Raw genomic sequence first — 18,648 nt, forward strand, 5'->3', positions numbered from 1 at the left:
CCACACAGAAATGCCAACTGACCCAGCCAAGGCTCAAACCAGTGGCCTTCTTGCTGCAACAGCGCTACCCACTGGGACACCACACCGCCCTTTTCTTTCATTATAATAACTTTTTTATTGTGTTATATTTCCTTAATTTTATTATTTATTTTTCTGGATAGGCTTGCATGTATATGTTGTATAATAATTATAATATCTATAATTCTAATTAATTATAATTGTTACAATCATAATTACAATCACAATACTTATTTTTATTTGATTGAAGTTCTCATTAACTATATCACTTTTTTTAACAGGTGAAACACAGCCTATGGAAGGAGACGGTGGTGATGAGGAGGATGGTGATGAAGATGGTGATGAGGATGATGAGGAGGATGATGATAAAAAAGGTAAGTCATAATCTCTGTTCAAGTTCAACTGTCAAATATCACAACATCCTTCATCAGAGCATTATTAAGGGAAATGAGAATATGTAGTTTCATTGGGATGTCCTGTAGGCTGTTGAATCTTGTTCCTGGAGCCTTTAGCTTTCAATTTCTGCCATTTCAGCCTCTTCGCTAGTGTGGAATCAAACAATTACTTGCTTCGCAATACGATGGACCAAAGATAATTAAATTGGTACACTGAAGGGTGGCAGCAGGCTATTAACGCCACTGTTTTTCCATTTGTCTTAAAGCCAGAGGGTTGGAGATGTTTTAATATTAGAGCAGGCAGTGCTGATGTCTTTGGGGAAATTTGCCCAAGCTGAGCCTCTCTTGTCTTCAATGTGCAGCACAAACAGCGAAGTCATTTTTTTTATTTTTGTAAACTGATACTTTAGCAAACAACAACCTACTGGAGTTTGTGCTTCTAAATAATAATTTATCATACTGTAGTTCTGCCAAGATATTGAAACCATTGTCTAAACCAGAGATGTCCAAACTAGGGCCAAGGTTGGTCCTTTGTATCCTTTGATTTGGCCTGCCAGAGGTTTAACAGAGATTCTCATTTTTATTTTAATGTAACCTTTTGTCTGTTTGTTTTATTGTTGAGCTACAAAAAAAAACAAACAAAAATTAAAATAAATGTTGCAATTAAATGTTGTAAATTAATAAAATAATTTTTTTTTAAATGTACTGTACATGGTGTCACTGGAGGAAAATGCAAATTTTGTTAAAATAATATGGAATACATTTGAAATGCAGTAGTAAATACAGTAATACAAGTTGTCTTTTCTTTTTATTTTAAGTATTATGAAACAAGTTAGGAAAATACCCATTGCAACTTTAATGTTATACAGTTTGCTGTATTGCTTACCTTCAGCCTACAGCTCTCAATCAAGCTTGGATTTTGACCTTTCATAAGAAAAGGTTTGGGCACCCCTAATCTAAACAACTCAAGTTGTGTTTTGTATTAATTGATATAGTTATTTTTGATAAATAATTAATGCATAAAAAGTATACTATAAAAAAATAAATAAAAAAGCATCAAATAAATTACAGAAAATAAAGTTAATGTTAAACTTCAATGAAAAAATATATACCTGTTTAATTAGCTTAACTTTCTTTTCTTTTTTACTTTAAAACATGGTTATTACAATTAACTAAAACCATCAAATCTAAAAATATACAACATTAAATAAGCATTACCCAAAATATAACAGAAATAGGTTGAACTTGAAATTATTTTGAATTTGACTAAGCCGAAAGAAAATGAATGAATGAATGTTTAACACAGCAAGGACATTTTCACAGTATTTCCAAAAATATGTTTTCTACTGGAAAAAGTCTTCAGCTAGAATGAAAACATTTTCTGGATATTTTTTTGTTAGTTTTAAGCCAATTTAAGGTGAATATTACTAGCCTCTTTAAGCAATATGGCTTTTAATACATTATACAACAAACCACCATTATACAGTGACTTGCCTAATTAGCCTAACTTCTCTTAGGTAACATAATTAACCTAGTTAAGCCATTAAATTGCACTTTAGGCTGAATAATATACTATGATAATGTGTGTTGAAAAATATCTAGTAAAATATCATTAACTGCCATCATGACAAACTTAAAATAAATCAGTTATTAGAAATGAGTTATTAAAACTTATGTTTAGAAATGTGTTGAAAAAAATCTTCTCTCCATTAAGTAGAAATTGGGGAGAAAATATACAGGGGGTATATTATTTAAAAGGCTAATAATTTAGGAGGGCTAATAAGTTCTGACTTGTATAATAAACAAAGTTAAAATTAGTCTATTACAATAAATTAATTTTATTTATTTATGTTTCCAATGGAACCTTAATAAATCAATGTATTAAACAATGCAAATTTTTATATACTGATCTCAACAAAAACTAAACCAAACCCACTTGTTTTAACCTTCACAAGATGATGTGAAATTTGATATGATATAAATCTCTCTCTCTCTGCAGACTTTGAGCTCAAACAGCAGCCTGCAGTTTTTTGTCATGAAAGCGCGAAGAGCAGAACAAAGCGTGTTAAAGCAGCTCAGTCTATGATTTATCCACAGGTGTTAGCCATAGACGTCCTCCAACATCAAATACACTACCTGTAATGCAGGGCACAAGGCATAGAGGCGCATTAAATTCTAGTTTCTGAAATCAGCTTTTGATTAATAGAAAATGAGCTTTCCCTTCACAATGCTTAGAACCGATCCGTCCAATACACACATTACACAAATTGCCTCCAAACCAACAGGGGGTGCCATTATTTAAATAAATACACAAACAAACAGACAAAAGAGTCACAATACAAGGAGAGAATAATTCACCACTCTTCTGTGAATAACTATAATGAAGATGGGCACAAAATGGACTATTTCACAATATTTACTGTTGTTTACTACGATAATATCAATGGGGATGTTTTATATGTGTACACTCAGAGTAAAAGTACTGCATTTTAAGAGAGAATTAGGATCATCCTTATCCTTGTTTTACATAACATGGAAGAATGTGAGCAGACTTGCAAAGTAATAACCTTTTTATTCATACTATAAGCTAGAGGGCGCCTTGGGCACATAAACTCCATACATGCATCACAAAAGTCTAAATAAAAGATCCAATATGAAGATAATAAACACAATTGCGGCAACATATGGTTTATCTGCATTCTTCTTTGATATTCTGGATATTTTTATAAGTGTATAATATGTGTATGAAGCTTATTCACTGTATAGAATTCTATAAGATAGTATGATTTATTCCCAGTTCAGTAAAGAATCCATATCTTATCACACAATGAATTTATTTCAAGGACTAGACTGATGCTATAATGTGAATTTGGAGTAAAAGTCGGTAAATCTCTTTGATAGTAATCTCATACACGTGCAAAACTGTATCCCACATGTGCTACTGCAGTAGACTTATTCAGCGAATGGTTTGTCACATTTTACATCCCTGACCAAACCACTTCCAGATTGTAGAGGCAGATTCCAGATTGTATGTTTTATCGTTGTTACCATAGGAAGAAAGATCAAGGGTATATTTTGTTACCATTGTATTGCAAATAATAAAATATCACCCATTTACAAGTGATGAGAATAACAGCATTACTAAGAGAGTTACTTTTGTCAGTATCGAGTAATCAAACAGATTACTGTTTCACTGTTACTATTACTGGCAATAAAATGTGGCTTAATTGTATACATGCACAATTGTATCTTTATATTCATTACATTTCTTAGGAAGCATAATTTATATTTAGACTTATTTGCTGGCCAGTGGTGGTCTGCATAATAAATATTAAACATTCAAAACCATTTATTATGTTTTATTGTTGCCCAATAGAAAGCGTAATATTATTAACAGTAAAATAGTACATTTGATACTTGTCTCTCACATTGTCCCACAGTAACATTAATATACATAGTATAGAAAAGGGTGTTGTTAAATTTAGTGTTATATTAATAATTAATTACATTTAGTGTACATTTCATTCAACATATATAATATTGGGGGAAGTCAAGGTTTTTTTTAAATAAAGTAACACAATAGTTACTTTTTCTGGTAATTAGTTACTTTTATAATTATGATACTCTTTATGATAAGTAACTGTAACTATACTTTTTAAAAGTAACTTGCACAACACTTGCAACTTTTTTATTATTGAATATTTTAATCTGTTTGTTAATTATGAAACTGCACAAAAAATAATTAAGGGCTTTGGGGGAATTTATTATTATTACACTTTTAAATCCACCAGTCAACTTTATCACATGAAATGAGGGTTGTTAACTCAAAATTTACTGAAAGTTAATTCTAAAGTTTTGAACTCAGCGTTGAAGGTAATAAGTTGAATACCTCATTACTTTAACTTAAATGGAGTAAGTTCACAGTACTCATTTAGATTAGTTTTTTAACTAAATGGTTTGCTGTAATCGGTTTCATCAAACGGTTTGAGTTGCCTTAACTTATTAGGTATTACAGTATTCAGTTGGTTTGAGTTCTTTTCATTTATTGGATTTTACTGTGCTCAGATTGCTTCGTTTACTCAAATGGATTCAGTTTGGTACTCATTTGGATTAGTTTTTGAACTTCCTCAAATAGTTTGAGTTGCCTTAACTTTTTGGGTTTTACAGTGTAGTGCACTGATAGTGTTCCCATCACAAAGTTTTTCTTAGGGCCTCTAGAAGAAAAAGTCTGATATTACAGAACGACCAAATCCTTGGCGCTCCAGTTCGCCTATTGTATTCGCACCGACCACAACTTTGTTTTTCTTGACGAGAGGAGGTTGATGTAGAGCCGTGGTGGGATTTTGCTTTGTATTACACATTCAGTAGCGTCCCTGAGGGGCCGCTCTCTAACTGAGGGCAGAGCGTGAGGGCCGCTAATGACAGAGAAACATTAGTGCTGCTCTCCCTAAAGCAGCACTTCATACATTCACATGCTCAGGGGACAACCGGCCCCGAAACCACTGATCTGGAGCTCTCTTTGCGCTCCTCGGTGGGTTACCTGTGAAAACAATGCAGTCTGACTGCAGAGAGGATCCCACTTGCTTTCCAACTCACATGCCAACATTTGATGTCACAGTTCCCTTTTCATCCTGATCCCTTTGGTACTAAAACTAATTTTTTTACATCATTAAAAACTACATAAATGCAACAAAATGGCTAAAACTTATATATAAAAAATAGAATCCCATGCAAAAATAGAGGTAAAATAATGCTTTTATTTATTACTTAATTAAAGCTTACTGTAATCTATTTTTTGTAAGTGAACTAAAATAAAAAACTTAAACTAAAAAATTACATGAAACGGAAAATAAATAACTATAATAATAAAATTGAACAACTTAATAATAAAAAAAGTCAACATTTTTTATTTAGTTTTAATTAAGGTACTAAAATAAGTAATACTGTTCTGTACTATACTATTACATCTAAGTAAAGGGTAATTTGCATCCAGCCACCCATCTAGTTTAATTTGTTTTACAATTAATTTTTATTGTCTTTTTTTTGCACAGAATAAAGCCCAACAGGCTTATTTAGGTAAAAATGTATTAAATTTTTTTTGTAGGTTATTCCATTGTTAATAAAAATTTTATGTTAAATAAAACATTATTCATAAAAGTAAAATTCATTTAAAAATTCATTCGTTTTAATGTGGTTTAATTTTATGTCATTTTATAATAAAATAAATAAAACGTGTAAAATAATAATAATATATAATAATACCAATAATAATAATAATAATAATACCAATAATAATAATAATAATAATAATAGTAGTAGTAATTACTATTATTATTATTATTATTATTATTATTATTATTATTATCATTTATGTATTATTATTGCGCTTTTGATTTATTCATTCTTGTCGGCTTAGTCCCTTTATTAATCTGGGGTCGTCACATCGAAATGAACCGCCAACTTATCCAGCACATTTTTTCGCTGCGGATGCCCTTCCAGCCGCAACCCATCTCTGGGAAACATTCACACACACACACTCATACACTACGAACAATTTAGCTTACCCAATTCACCTGTCCCGCATGTCTTTGGTAGGAAACCCACGCGAACGCAGAGAGAACATGCAAACTCCACACAGAAACGGCAACTGACCCAGCCGAGGCTCGAACCTGCGACCCAGCGACCATCTTGCTGTGAGGCAACAGCACTACCTACTGTGCCACTGCGTCGTCACATATGATTTATTTTACTATAAAATGACATAAAATTAAACCTCATTAAAATTAATACATTTTTATTATCTTATTGTTATTGTTATTATTATTATTACTATGTATTATTATTTTTGACTGTTCTAGTCACACATTATTGCCAAACATTTTGCACAATAAATTTTTTCAGCATTGCTGTGAGACAGAGAGGGTTTCAGAGGGCATTATCAGCGTCTGGCAGGTTTAGTCTCAGTCAGTGAAGACACACGGACCCATCAGCACTGGCCTGTGGCCTAAAAGAGCCGCCGAGCCACAGACGCTGGACTTCTCCACCGAGGTCTTGAGGGATAAAGTGATTTGTGATGTAATCCACATGAAATCCATACATGAGGGGACGCTGGGAGGAGAAATGAGAGAGATTGTTCAGGCTCCTCTGAGTGTGTGTGTTTAGCGAGTGTGTGATGTGGCCTTTCAGAGATTAGGAGGTGGCAGGTTAGATGGGTGAATCGGGAGGTGGAGCCGTTAACTGTGTGCTCAGCAGATGGAAACAGCAGACGGAGAGAAGCACAACTATGTGTGGAGGAAACATGGAGAGATCCAAATCAACTTATAACACATTTTCTTTCAGTTTAACCTTCTTTATGCTCTCTGTATATGTAAAACTAAATTCTACTTCGACTTACATTTGGCATAATAAATGAGGCATTTTTAAATATAAGAAAAAAAGTAAAATACAAATAAAACATAGACTAATAGAACAAATGTTGCTTTGTAATATTAAAATATTGTCTTGAATAATTTTCCAGCATATCTGAAGCCTAAAAAAGTATTTGTACTTCGTTACTTCCCATCTCTGTGTGATTTAATGAAGGAATTATAATGCTTTGTTTTATTGTTTCATCTTCATTTACAAGTAGCGTATTTACAGCTACTGTATAGGCTATTTCTGTCTGTTCGCAACCCGTCCCTTTGTGCCCCCTGGCGGTATAGACAAAAAACGGCGGTCATACCTCAGAAAAACGTTCTTACTCCTTTAGAGCGACGGCGGTACAAGGCGCAGAAGTAATGCTCATTTTAAAGTGTCATAGATTGTATATGATATGATATGATATGATATGATATGATATGATATGATATGATATGATATGATATGATATGATATGATATGATATGATATGATGATATACAAAGCTGTACCTGTTAACTAAGGCAAACATGTCAGTAAATTGCATATTTCAAGAGCTTTGGTTAGAAAATGTCCACTTCAGTTACTTGGTATTAGACTTGGTGCTAGACTTGGTGCTCTTGTTTCTTTTTGTTTATTTTGTAATATCTGAGGTAAGTTATCCATTGTTGCTCTCATATTGCTACTAAGTCCATGGGGGGAAAATCAAGCTCAAACTAATTTAATATTATGCAAAGCAATGCAGTGCTTTTTTTGCAGTTCATTATAAGCCATTGAAATTCAGCTTTTTAGTCAGTGAAAGTCGGAAATTTTTATATTTGGCTAAGAGTGGGAACCCTTAATTATTTATACATTTTTCTGTTGTTCCTCATTTTTATTTGTTTTTGTTTCGTTTTTTAGGATTTATTCATTTATTTATTTATCTATCTATTTATTTATTTATTTATCTATTTATTTATTTCTGATTTAATTATTTGTTTATCTATCTATTTATTTATGGTTATTTATCTATTTTGTTAAAAGGATAGTTTACCCCAAATGTACATATTACTCACTATTTGCTCACTCTCAAGTGGTTTCAAAACACAAAAACTCAACATTTTGACGGAAGCTGAAAACCTGTAACCACTGACATTTTTAGTAGGGAAAACTAATACTATTTATTTATGTTCTTTACTATTTATTCAGATATACAATCTCATTAAAGAAAAAAAGGTGATTAAATGATGACAGAATTCTTCATTTTTGTGTGAACTACTACTTTAATTTCTAGTTTTAAGCCTTATTTTATATTATTTTTATTTTTATTTCACCCCTATGTGCACTATTGTTATTTATTAAAATGTATTATTATTATTGATATTATTATTATTCAATGATTCAAACATGGTGGCTCAGTGGTTAGCGCTGTCGCCTCACAGCAAGAAGGTTGCAGCTTCAATTCCCAGCTGGGCCAGTTTGCATTTCTGTGTGGAGTTTGCATGTTCTCCCTGTGTTCGCGTGGGTTTCCTGCGGGTGATTCAATTTCCCCCAAAAGTCCAAAGACATGCACTATAGGTTAATTGGATGAACTAAATTGGCCGTAGTGTATGAGTGTGTGTGTTTCCCAATACTGGGTTGCGGCTGGAAGGGCATCCTGTAAAACATATGCTGAAATAGTTGGCGGTTCATTCCGCTGTTGCAACCCCTGATAAATAAGGGACTAAGCCCGAAGGAAAATAACACTCACCAAAAAAATAAAAATAAATGTAATAAAAAATAACCACTAACAAACATCTTAAACACGAGGGAAAACAACGTGTGTCTACTGAAAGACAAAATACAGAAAATAAAACACAAAAAGAGGATGGGAAGAAAGCTCGATCAGAAGGAGGTCAAGCGACAGGAAGCTTCGCTGATGCATTTATACCGAGGGTGGGTAGCTTGACAATTGTATATTGTAGACAGAGGCTCAAGTGTCTTCAAGTCCACAGTTTCACACAGCTGGAAACACTGTGGTTAAACTGCAAATCCTGACAGAGAGAGAAAGAGAGAGAGAGAAACCATGTGAACAACACGCAGCTCTTCAAACTAGTAACCAAAACACACACACACAGTCAAGCAGAAGGAAGATTCTGGTGTGCATCTGTTGATTGTGACACTCTCGCTCACCTTTCTCTCTCATGTCTCATACATTTTTCATGCTTCCATTTTTTTCCACTCACAGGAGTGAGATTTTTCCTGCCGAGTAAAGGGAGGAAGTGCTTGACTAGTCTGCCATTTGATTCTGTGTGATTACAGTTCCATAGTAATACAAGTCTAAATGTATGGTATTAGAAATATTTTCTAGATGGCTCGCAGAAGTGTTTCTTCTTGTATGTAAGCGAGCCGCCTCCTCTTAAATGTGTGCATTCATTTGTGCCGGTGGTGTGTTTGTGAACTCTGTTACACTACTGCCATCTGCTGGTGATTTGAGTCACTAATGGGTTGAAGTTAATAGGCTTATTCAGCATATTGGATTTATAATTTGTAAAATAATGACACTCAGTGCTGGTTTTTACAGCTTCAGGTGTCCTTTAAGTCTCTCTGAAGTTTATAGTCCAGCTTTATGTCTTTGCTTAGCTAGGTTTATGTTGATTACATGTACAGTATAATACACAAGACAATGAAGCAATGTTGATGGAGGAGGTTACTCCATGAGCTACTGGGTTATTTTAATGAATGTGGCATTGTATTAAGATGTGGTGACATTATTTGATCACAAGAGGACAGTGGTGTAAAGTAACTAATTACAAAGACTCAATGTAATTAAGTACTTTTTCTCAGGAATTTAATTGCTAAGTAGTTTTAAAAATGTATACTTTTACTCTCTCGAGTACATTTTTAGTGCTGTATCTGTACTTTTACTCCACTAATTTCCTTCAATCTGCAGTCACTTATTTATTTTTTCTTGTTTATGGGGATTAGAAAAATTTGTCCTGTCATTCCTGACCAATCAAATTGCACATAGAAGGAAAATCGCATCATAATGAACTACCTCAAGACATGTGTGCTTTATTATTGCAGCAAACTGTTTGGAAGCATTAAAAGTATCCAAGAAGATGTCAAAAATCTTTACATGCATTGACCCAGAGACTGTTTAGATGCATGTCACTGATGCAAGATGACAGATGTTTACAGTATGATGACCAAAATGGCCTTAAACACCCAGCAGGCACAAGACATCAACATGACGACATATTGGCGTTGTACCCCAACGCCATGAGGACGTTGCTTTTTGTTTGGAAATTGACGTCAGTTAACGTCAGTACTCAACGTCAGATCAACGTCAATGTCCAACCTAAAACCATCCAAATATCAACATCTAATGATGTCACAGCTTGAAGTTGTGTGGACGTTACCACTATGACATCTATCAGATGTTGGATTTTGGTTGCCATACCTGATGATTGATAAATAAATGTCAGTATTTGACGTCAACATGGCGTTAGTTTAAGATGCTGACTCGATGTTGGATTTTGGTCACTTTCTAACACAACCTAATATCAACCAAATATCAACGTCATTATTGGACATCATAATAACGTTGTCCTTAGACACTGGCTAGACATTGAATTTTGGTCACCTGACATCACAACCTAAATCTAACCCTATATTAACGTCTTATGACATTGTGTGCCTGCTGGGCAATAACTAGATGCACTACAGAATGTTACGTTTACACACATCCACAAATTACATGTAAACGCATTCACATGTAAACTTTCACAGCGTAATACTCACTACTCTTGAGTACTTTTGAAAGGTCTACTTTTTACTCATACTTTGATTAATATTTACAACCGATACTTTTGCTCTACTTGCACTACATTTTTAGGCAAGTAGTGTTACTTTTACTTGAGTATGATTTTTCAGTACTCTTTCCACCACTGCAAGAGAATGAAACCATGAATACAAGTGTTAATAAGGTATGTTAATAAGTGTTTAGTGCTTATTCACTTTCAACTGCTTCTGAAGGGAGTTGAACAAAGTTTCCAATTTTTACAGATATGGAAAAAAAAAATACATATGTATGTTGATTTCTTAAAATCAGCAATGCGGAATCAGTTGTGTTTAATTATACATAATATTTTCAATACTCAAAATACAGTTTTTTTTTTTGTTTTTTTATATATATATCTATATTTTTCCCTTGTGCTATTTTTTATGCTCATAAATCTGTCCTTTATAACAATGCATAAATAAGAGATAATTTGACTATAATAATTTCAAATAGATTTTGTTCAAGTAAAAAAGTGACAACTATTTTGTGCATTCTGGACTAAATTCTTAAAGAAACACTTCCAAAAGAAAAAAATGTACTTATTTGAAAACTCCCCTTGAGTGAAACAGTAGTTTTAGCATTTTTTATTCCATTCAGCCAATCTCCAGGTCTGGCAGGAGCACTTTTAGCTTACCTTAGCATAAGTCATTGAATCTGATTAGACCATTAGCATCTTACTTAAAAATTAAAAAAAAAAAACATTGACTCATCTGTAGTTATATTGTGTACTAAGACCAATTGTAAATTAAAAGTTACTATTAACTATTATATAGTTAAAAACTATACTCTCATTCTGGTTGATACCAATGGTCTAATCGGATTCAGTGATTTATGTTAAGCTAAGGTAAGAGTTGGTTGAATTTGTTAGAGTTGTTTAACTCTAGGGGACTTGTGAAATGTCTTGACTAATAAAAGCAAGAAGTGTTCCTTTTACCATAAAGGAATGTTAAAACCACACCACATGCTTTTTACAGCTTCAGATTTCCTTTCAGTCCCCCCAAGGTTAATACTCTGGCTTTTATCACAGTTTTTGTTGATTGTGTGTATAATAGACATGAAGACATTTTGATGGAGGTGGTTACTACTAGGATATTTGAATAGATATGGGACTGTTTACACCCACAACTAAATAGAGATGTCTAAAATGGTTTGAGGTTGATCACTTTTTACCTGTTCTGGATGTTTAAAAAATCACACACATACGTTTTACAGGATTGCTTTTGTAATACAGATGCCCATGTGGTTGAATGCACTAAAACAGCCACAATAGACCAGCTGCTCTCCAGGCCTGGTTTTACGCATTCAAACAATGAGTTATAAAAGCTATAATAATGGGATATTGTGATCAAAACAATGGTAATTGCTTGCATTTAACCCTTTTTTGTAGTTTTGAGCTCTGTAGACAATCATAGATATGTTTGTAAATTCTTGAAACTGAAAGAAATTGTGAAAAATGTTGTAAACTGTTAACCATTAGCTGTGTTTCCATCCAAAAATTAACTATATGCGCAAAACTATATTATCGCATAAAATGTGCGAATAAAGCAGCGTTTCCATCCAACAATTCAAGCAAACAAAATAGTCATTTCCTAATTAACTGATGCTAAAAATCAAAAGAAAAAACTGATTTTGCAGCGTTTGCAGAGGCTGCGTGGGTCTTTTCTTCATTTAATAAATGACTTGGACCTTAGAAGGCAATCCTGACATGCAGGGAACACGCGATGGCGTTTGAAGGCATGAGACGTGGAGCACAGACGCTCTTGATTCTGGAGGTCATTAATATAATAACACTAATAGTAAAAAGGTTACAGTGTTTTAGAATATCTAAAACAACATTTCGGAGGTTTTACAATGCGCTCAGCCTGCTAGTTTGCCCATTTTTTATCATCACATGATCTCTTATAACAAAATCACATGACCTTTTTTAATGCACATACTGTAATTTGTTCAGTAATAGTGTATCTATCATGTTTAAGTGCATTCTTGCTCATAGAATAAAAAGTTTTTTCCACTCAGTTATATGCATATGATTTTAATGTGCATTTTCAAAAGTTATGCGTATCTTGTCCTTTCCATTACCAAAGTCTCACTTTGACTGGATTGTTTAAATAAGTGAGTCTTAAGTCTCACTTTGACCTGTCGTTTGAATCAGTGAGTCAATGACTGTAGACTCACTCTGTCTGGATTATTTGAATCAGTGAGTTTTTAGTCTCACTCTGACTGAATCGTAAAAAATTAGTGGGTCTTTAGTCTCACTTTTACCTGATCATTTGAATGAGTGATTCAATGACTGTAGATTCACTCTGACTGGACTATTTGAATCAGTGAGTTTTAGTCTCATTTTGACCGGATCATTTGAAAAAGTGAGTCTTTAGTCTCCATTTGACCTGATTATTTGAATCAATGAGTCAATGACTGCAGACTCGCTCTGACTTATTCACTTTCAACTGCTTCTGAAGGGAGTTGAACAAAGTTTCAGTTTTATGCATATGATTTTAATGTGCATTTTCAAAAGTTATGCGTATATTGTCATTTCCATTACCATTAACTGTTTTTTAATAGGTGGATGGAAATGTAGCTATTGGCATCCATAGTATGAACGTAAATAGTTACTAGTTTCCCACATCCTTCAAAACATCTTTAAATAGACAATAAATCTCCCAATGTAATTTAAAAATCAAGAAAATAGCTTAGTTGTATTTTAAAGCATCTAAACTTTCCACCTTTTGCAACTTTTTTTTTGCTTTTAACTGTTTCCCATGTGATCATCCAAGCACACATGACTCATTTCAGCTCTCGTCTCTCAGAATAATTTGGCTTTGTCTACAGGTTATAAACAACATTCCTCACTGGTGTACGTGATGACCGAATGACCTCACAGTGAAGCTGAGAGGATTTATCATCTCCGTATTTTAGAATCCAATTTATCTTCAGGTTCCTCACAAGAATACCATCAAAGACAAGGGTGGATGTCAGCCTCTTTAGAGAGAAGAGGATGCCATGACTGCACCCCACGCGTAGGATCGTGGGATAACGTGGATTTGAATATCCTTCCTTCCTGTAAATGGAAGATATGATGTTGTTAACCATATTCTCTACAGGCAATTTAGGATGAATGACACAAATCAAAAGTAAAAGTACAGATATCATAATCAAATCTTACTCCAGTAAACATTGAAAGTCTTCCTTTTTAGTTTTGCTTTAAATCAATTTGTAGATTCTGTTCATACTTTATGGTTGACTCGCTCTGACTGGGTCATTTGAATTAGTGAGTTGCTAACTGTACATTCCTTCTACCATGATCATTTCAAGCTTTGAATCACACTAAAACTGTAGACTTGCTCTGACTGGATCCTTTGAATCAGTACTGTAGACTCCCTCTGATCAAATCAGTGATTCATATCACTGTATTTAAATCATTCAGTCACTGACTGTAGACTCATTTTGATTGGATAATTTAAATCTGTGAATCACACTGTAAATTTGCTCGAGCTGTTTTTTTTTTGTTTTTTGTTTTTGAATCAGTGAGTTGTTAACTGTAGACTGACTCTAATCAGATCTTTTAAATCAGTGACTTGTTAACTGTAGACTCGCTCTAACCAGATCATATAAGTAAGTGATTCATAAAACTGTAGACTCACTCTGACTGCAGTATTTGAACCATTGAATCACTAACTGTAGACTAACTCAGATCAGATCATTTGAATCTGTGAATTGTTAAACTGTTGACTCTTTCTGTCCAGATAAAAAAAAAATCTGTGATTCATAATGCTGTATATTTGCTCTGAATATTTGAATCATTGATTCACTGACTGCACATTCTCTCTGAACAAATAAATTGAATCTGTGAACCATACTGTATAACTGTAGACTTGGCTCTATCTGGAATCAGTGAACTAATTATAGACTTGCTCAGACTGGATCTTTTGAATCTGTGAACTTTGGACTTGCCCTGGACAGGTCATATATGGATCAGTAATTCATGGCACTCTAGAATCACTCTGAATGGTTTATTTGAGTCAGTATTTTGTTTACTTTTGGCTCACTCTGATTTATCATTTTGGTTTGGAACAATGCTACAGTATGCTACAGATTGACTAAATCGTTAAAATTAGTGGGTCTTTAGTCTCACTTTTACCTGATCATTTGAATGAGTGAGTCAGTGACTGTAGATTCACTCTGACTGGACTATTTGAATCAGTGAGTTTTAGTCTCATTTTGACTGGATCATTTGAATAAGTGAGTCTTTAGTCTCCATTTGACCTGATCATTTGAATCAATGAGTCAATAACTGTTGACTTGCTTTGACTTGACTATTTAAATCAGTGAGTTTTAATCTCATTTTGACCAAATCATTTAAATCAGTGAGTCTTTAGTCTCACTTTAACCAGATCATTTTGATGAGTGAGTCAATGACTGTAGACTCACTCTGATTGGATTATTTGAATCAGTGAGTTTTTAATCTCACTCTAACTGGATTATTTGAATCAGTGAGTCTTTAGATTGACTCTGACTGGATCATTTAAATCAGTGTGTTGTTTAATATGAACAGATGCAGTTTGCTAAGTGATTTATTAACTGACAAGATTTTAGTCTTAACATTTGGAGCTCTATATTATGTACTGGGCACAAAGTCTAAAGCGCATGATGCTGTGCGCACTCCAGTGATCACATTCATTAGCCTACATATTTAATTTCATTTGTTAAGCGCAAAGATTTGTTTCAAAACTATTTCTAAATTCAGTTCTAGTTTCCAGGAAACAAATAAATGAACAATAATAATGAAGTGTTGTCAAAATTGGAGTTATAACCAAACACACACCCTATTCTAATGCCCCACATGGTGAAACATACGTCTACTAGACGCAACAGATGGACAACTCTAAACTTGTTATTTAAAAAAACAAAAAAACATGCATATAATAAATAAAACTGCTAATAATAATAACATTATACAAATCCAAATTGTCATGAATAAACTTTAAAATTTGAAGAAGGCATGGAGGTTGTGGCATTTAAATTTATACAAAAAAATAATAATTTGTGTAACATTTTATTCCTTTAATTTTTTTCAGATGTAACAGTATTTGTGTATTATTTTACATCCTGTGTGTATTAAACAATGTATAAGCGTTTTGGACCTGCATAGGCACATAAATAAAGCGCTCTGCGCTGGACTTCAGACCAGGTTTCAGTTGGTCAGTTCCTCAAAATAGCAACGCGCCAACAATGCGCCTTAACACACCTCCTTTTCAGATTGAAACACCCATGAGTCCACAATGTGGCACTAATGGATTTGCTATTTAAATAACATGGTGCAAACGTGAAAATTAGGGTTGCGCTGGTCTGAAAATAGCAACAAATCACACCAAACACGTGCACCTTATTGCGCCGGGTGTAAGATTGGGTTCTTGGAATTGTGGTCAAATAAATAATACATTTTTATAAATAAAATGTAAGTATATATGCTTCAAAATGCATTAAAGTACAGTAGTAAAGAAAAAATACTCCACACTTTACTTTTTATTCTTTTTTATTGACAATGTTAGGGCTCTTTTTAGTTTTTAATCAGTTGTGTACTTTAGAGTTTTATGTTACGTCATAATGTTAATAGATAGTGTTTATTTAATGTACTTAAGCTTTATATGTGTTGCTATGATAGTGTTTAGTAGTTGATGCTATGAGTGTTGTTTACTGTGTTAATGAAATACTGTAAAAATAAGAAAGTCTTTCAGGGTTTTCTACCAAATATTTAGTGATATAGTTCTGGCAACCACAGCTGCCAGTATTAAACCATAAATTTAACAGATTTTTTTTAATAGTGTAAAAGTTCATCCAGAGGACAGAACATTGAGCTCCAGCCACTGCTGAAATGGCCTTTGCCCTTTATATGAATAAAAAGACACTATAAAATTATCTGCTGTTATTGGATGATCAATACTGAATTTAAAGTCTCAAAGGTCCTGTGGGTGTGAAGCAGGATTTGACTGACAGCACTACTAGAGGCAAAACTAACAACAAAAGACCTTTTTATGAAGGTCTGCCATATTGTGTTTGTTTTATTTTTTCATTGTGTGTGTGGTGCGAAAATAAATTGCTCAGACATTGGAAAACTGCTTCTCACACCAGCTTGTTAAAAAGCCAATTATGTCAGTGGTGTAATGGCCATTGTCAAGCACAGCGGATTATTTGTGTCCGGGTCTTCATTTTTCAATTCGTCTGAAACCTTGTATGGGTCAAAGAGACAGAGTAAGAGAGGAGACCAGAAGAGTATCATAATATTACTAAAAGGAGGAGATGTGTTGAGTTAGAGCACTAGAGTGGCTGAAAGGGACAAAATTAAACCCACTGGGGATAAACATGTTCATGTAAACCCTTGGGACACGGCAGCAGCTCATGGGATGTGTCTGTGTTGTGTGTGGGGTTTGCTGAGATGTCCATTGGGAATGCATTTTGGTGCGGAGATATTGAGAGAGCACAAAATTAGTGCTGCGATGAAACCCCCTGTAAGCCAGAACTATTATAAATATTTGATGTAAAACATGACCACAGCAGTAGAGAGCCTTCCTCAAGACAAATGTGGACTACTTTATCAAGAATCTTGAGGGAAGATTAATGTCCCAGACTACATTTAACATCAACGTACTGGGGTTATGATACTGTAATACATTTCCCCACCAATCTGTTTCTGTTTTGGGTTGTCTTTTCTCCTGTTTTCTTTTTTTTTAATGTTTATGTTTTTTTCTGTTTTCTTTTTGTTTTTTGCTTGTTTTGTTTTAGATTTTTTTTCTTCTGATTTAATTTTGTATTTATTTAGTTTGTATATGTTTATGTTCAATAATCATTATCTTAGTTTACTTGCATTTTTCTGCTCACGTTTGTTTTTTACTATAATATTGTTTGAATTAGTTGTGCTTTTTTGTGTTTTTTTTCTCATCATTTTCTTTTTGCTTAGATTCGTTTTTGTTACTTTTTTCCTGTTTAGTTTTTTTGTTCCATTTTGTTATGATTTTATTCCCTTTATAGGTTGTTTTCAATTATGACGTTCAGGTGATGCGCGGAATTCCTATGGAGGGTAGGGAGTAAAAAGCTGAATGGGAGACATAGAGAAATGTCCATATTTTTGCATTGTATATCATATTTCAAAGGAGATATAAATAGAAAATAATCACATATGTTGGGCATAATCTTTATATCATAAAGAGGGCAGAGTTTTCTACTGAACTGAAATATATCTGCCTGTCATCGAGGTGGAAGTACTATAGATAATTACTTGAATTAAAGTATCGTAGTAATTATGTTGTTGCTGTGGTACGACACTACTGTGGTAATAAACAAATTATTTAATAGGCTTCAGTTATTATACACCATTACAATGCACCTCCGATTACCCTAACGCTACAGTATTTTTTAGTTTATCAGTTTACTATGCTACAGTAGTATACATTATACACTTTACCATAGTGTGGTTCAAAAACCAGTTGATTATAAATTAAACTAGTTTTTTTTCCATGTGGGTACCAGATATCATGAAATGTGAAAGCGTACAAAAGCGTGGACGCTTAGTCTCCATCAGCGGTTCTCAAACTTTTTTCATCAAGAACCACCTCAGAAAAATATTGTCTCTCCAAGTACCACCATAATGAGCAGTATTGAAATACAGTAGCGTAGCAAGCCCAGTAAAGCAGCTACAGCTCTGCAGGTCTAAAATGTGGCAGATTAATTTCTATTATTAAGAATATTTATTATTGTCAGCCATTTTAAACATTATAAAAAGTCTGAATGTTAACACTGTACTGTGCTTATATGTAAAAATATAAAATAAAATAAACAAACTAAAAACTAAAAACGTCAACATTTGAATTAAAATGTGATTTTAAAAGCTGAAAATGGTAGGTTGATGTTCTTAATAAGTAAAAAGAAAAGTGCTGTACTTAAATGTAAAGTATTAACATATAGTAGCCAATTCATCAACACCTGGAAATGTTGCCTGGGCCTCAGAAATATAGGCTACATGTCATATAATAAATAATATTA

At 33.5% G+C, this 18,648-nt stretch overlaps 1 protein-coding gene across 4 annotated transcripts in view; it reads left to right on the forward strand.

Moving 5' to 3' along the window:
• macrod2 (mono-ADP ribosylhydrolase 2) overlaps positions 1-18,648 on the forward strand; it is an 862,504-nt gene that overhangs the window by 790,275 nt on the left and 53,581 nt on the right. For all 4 annotated transcript variants that reach the window (XM_087277688.1, NM_200549.1, XM_087277690.1 and 1 more), the window contains 1 exon segment: positions 300-392. In XM_087277688.1, the coding sequence (XP_087133814.1) occupies positions 300-392 (93 nt within the window).

This window comes from Danio rerio, chromosome 13 (assembly GCF_052040795.2).
Source record: "Danio rerio strain M-AB ecotype USA chromosome 13, GRCz13ab, whole genome shotgun sequence".
Classification (NCBI taxonomy): domain Eukaryota; kingdom Metazoa; phylum Chordata; class Actinopteri; order Cypriniformes; family Danionidae; genus Danio; species Danio rerio.